At 55.5% G+C, this 3,489-nt stretch overlaps 1 protein-coding gene across 1 annotated transcript in view; it reads right to left on the reverse strand.

Moving 5' to 3' along the window:
* FOXP4 (forkhead box P4) overlaps positions 1-3,489 on the reverse strand; it is a 35,490-nt gene that overhangs the window by 29,833 nt on the left and 2,168 nt on the right. The window contains exon 2 of the mRNA XM_010863252.1: positions 563-654. Coding sequence (XP_010861554.1) covers positions 563-654 — 92 coding nt within the window. The remainder of the gene's footprint in view (positions 1-562; positions 655-3,489) is intronic.

The following is a 3,489-nucleotide window of genomic DNA, read 5'->3' on the forward strand; positions in this document are numbered from 1 at the left end:
CCCCCGCCCGCCGCCTGCCTGGCCCAGTCCTCCTGGCCCCAAGTCCAGCGAGCATCCAGCCTGGCCCCCGAAACCTCCCCAGGCCCTCCACCTCACTTCCCTAGAGCTGCCACACACTTCTCCCAGCCCTGGTTGTGCCCCCATTGGAGAGCCCAAAGGATATTTGTGGAGACCCCAGGGAAAGCCCTACACACCAGGAACGTGTTCATACAGGTGAAGTCAGATTAGGAGAAAATGCAAGGGTAACCTTCAAAGAAAAAATGCCATCCTAGAGGGGAAATATGGGCCAAAGGAGACTTTGGCTTGGTGAAGGAAGGCAGGGGTTGATGGGCAGCTGGCACGCCTGTTGGGTTCAAGGCATCTCTAACAGGATCACTAACCCCAGCAGGCCAGCAGGGTGCTGGGTGCAAAACGAGCTTCCATGCATGTTTGCTGAGTGAATGTGCGCTCCAAGGTTCACCGTCCTCCCCCTGCCTTCTTCTCAGGGGAGATTCACCAGGAGACTGGAGACCAGGTGAAAGCCCCAAGGACAGAGTGGAGGCAGTGGGGCTCTGTCACTCACCGAAAAGGGGCTGGGAGGAGGGAGCAGGAAGCTGGGGCCTTGGCTGCTGGACCGAGGCAGGGCAGCCAGACCAGACGGGGACCCTCTCTCCAGTCAGACAGGGCCGGGCAGCCCAGCCCTGCCCCTCCACCCCCACCCCCTAGCCGCCTCTGTTTAAACAAGCTCTCGGCCTGCTGTTGCATGGAAACCGGCGCCGGCTCTTGTTCCAGAGTGACGTGGCTGCCCTCTTCAGCACTGTTTGTTTCGGCCTAAAGTCCTGTCACCAGCCTGACTTCTGACTCGCCCTGTTTATCTCTCTCTCTCCTTTGTCAACTCATTACTCCCAAAGGCCAAGACTGCATTTCCAGGGCTTGTTTATCCAGAGCAGAGGGGCAGGGACCAACCGACAGATGGACAGACGGACAGAGGAAGAGGAGCCACGGGGGCACAAGGAGGACAGACCAGGGCGCCACCCGCAGACCCACTCACGGCCTCTGGAGTGGCCACTTAGAGCCGGCGGCCAGCGCTGCTTTTTGTTGGTTTGTTTTAAGAGTGCTTTTAGCCTGAGAGTGGAGAGCTCTCATTCAGTCACCAACAGTGGTTTATTTAGCACCTAGTAGGCGCCAGGCCTTGCTGCCTTGGGGACTGCGAAGTGTGGTAGGAGCTGAGCCCTGCACGAGGAAACACCAGGAGCCGGGAGAACCGAGATCTACCATCCCTGGCACCTGGACAGGTCAGTGCTGCCTCTGGCTGCCCCCTTATCCGTGATGTGGGAATAACAACAACACAAACTTCCCACAAACAACACCACAAAGGTAAGGGGATTAAAGTCCCAAAGCATCAAACAGAGGCACAGAGTTTTTGTTTGTCCTCCAAGGACTTCCTGATTGGGGTTGAGAGGGAGCAAGCACTTGCTGGGCCCAGCCCTCTTCCTCCATTCACTCTCCCAACAAAGAGTCAGAGACATGTGTTGCGGGGGAGGGGGTAACCAAAAATCGTTACCCTGAAGCTCCCCTCGCCAAAGCTTCACTCATATATTGGAGGCAGAAGGATGGCCCACAGAGTGTTTCCTTTTAATTGACAATTTTATAATTTTAATTTTGCAGGGTTCTTTTCATAGTTTGGAGCCAAGAAAACCTTTTTTAAGTCTCAAATATTTTCCTTGGCCCTAGGCACTACGCCCGTAGTGAGCGCAAATGGATAAACCAGCCCTCCCTCCGCCTGCCTCCAAATCTCCACCCCAGTTTATTTGTGAAACAGATATAGGATTTTCCAGGACTTTGGGATATTCACCAAAACAAACAGGGATAACTGGAACGTGGAATATAGATGGTAAAACACAGCCTGAGTGCAACGCAGAACACAGAAACCTGATCAGTACAGACAGTCCCGTCTCTCCCCACCCCACACCTCTCCCCGCTTATCCTGCTCACTGGTGCTCAGTCTTCTCTTCAAATAATTTTTTAAAAGAAACTTTCCCCCTAGCCTTCCCTCCACTTTCACAAATTTTCATAGCTCTGTCTGCCTAGAGGTGCGAGAGAAGTTTTCACCCATACAGAATGGGTGGCCTTGGAGATCTCCGTCCTGGTGTGTTTTGTTATTGTTTTGATAAAGGGTAGGGTTCTGCCCTTTGACCTTCTGTCCCCCATAGATGGTACAGACTCTGTGGGTCTCTTCCCCAGGGAACCTGCTTAGGCAAGCTTGGGAGATGCCAGCGAACTCCCAAGGACCATCTCCCTGGAGAAAGGAGACAGGCCTTTTCTGCTCAAGTTGCCACTGTTTGCAAGAGGAAGGGATTTTTAAAGTCCTCAATTCTGTTCACACCCGTATGGATCAGTCACTGGGGGGAAAGATTTCACGCCCAAATTGCATCTGATCCTAACAGTCCCTGTACTTCAGGTGCCAAGAGGCCAAGGCTCAGGGAAGCCCAGGACTGGCCCAGATGGACTGCCGGGAAGGAGAGGTGGAGACAGAACCTGGGTTTGTTCATTTCCTGCGTCAGTCCTGGCTAACCAGCTCGGGAGTCGGCCTTCGGACAGTGCTGCTTCCAATCTGACCTCTGGCTTCAAGTGTGGTGGGAAAGGGCCCCTTAGGGGCTATGAAGTGGGAGAAGGAGCCTCAGGGCAAACCTGGGGGAGAGCAAGAGATGACGGGGCACACACCTGTGCACACAGGGCAGGGAGGGGCACAGGCAGGGAGGCAGGACCACCCCCCCGGGGTAATGCCACCAGCAGTGATTTGAGAAGCAATGTCAAATAAGAGAAGGAGCATCCCAAGGCCAGGGCTGGCTGGGCCGGTTCTCCTGAACTTGTCAAGCATGATTTTCCCTTTTTCCCGGGTGGGGCTGGGAACTGGGGCCCCTGCCCTGTCATAACCCAACCAGGCTCCCCACCCTAAGGCCTCCTGATCCTCAGAGAGGCTGGTCTTGGACTCCTGAACTCTTCAGTTTAGGGTGGGAATGATGAAGGGGGAAGAGGGAGGAGGATACAGACAGAAGTTTCCAGTCGGGCACTAGACCTGGAGGCCTGCCTCTGCCTGCTGCTCGTGAACTCCTCCCGGGTACGCTGACCCCTGGTGCCTGTGAGTTGACTCACAGCTTGGATCAGGGGCCGGAGGCAGAGGTGCAGGTGGGGAATGCATTACAATACAAACAAAGTAAAGCTACCAATGAGTGCAGAGCCCCCTAGGCCAAAGAGGAGACACCAAGAGCAGGGTCTCCCTCCCCCAACCCTGTTAACTTAGTCAGAGTGCAGGAAGAGCCCAGGTGCCCGCCTGCCCAAGATGCAACCCCCTCGAGCCTGCTGCCCAGCCATCTGTCTGCCCTTGTGGGCATTTCTGAGCCTAAGCCCAGAGATCTCAGGGCCCCCAGCCACACCACCCTTTCTGGAAGGGCTGCTCTCCCCTGGCCTTAGTGATCACTAGGGCCGGGGTTGGGGGTGGGGGGGGGG

The sequence above is a fragment of the Bison bison genome, unplaced genomic scaffold (genome assembly GCF_000754665.1).
Source record: "Bison bison bison isolate TAMUID 2011002044 unplaced genomic scaffold, Bison_UMD1.0 scf7180017864487, whole genome shotgun sequence".
NCBI lineage: Eukaryota > Metazoa > Chordata > Mammalia > Artiodactyla > Bovidae > Bison > Bison bison.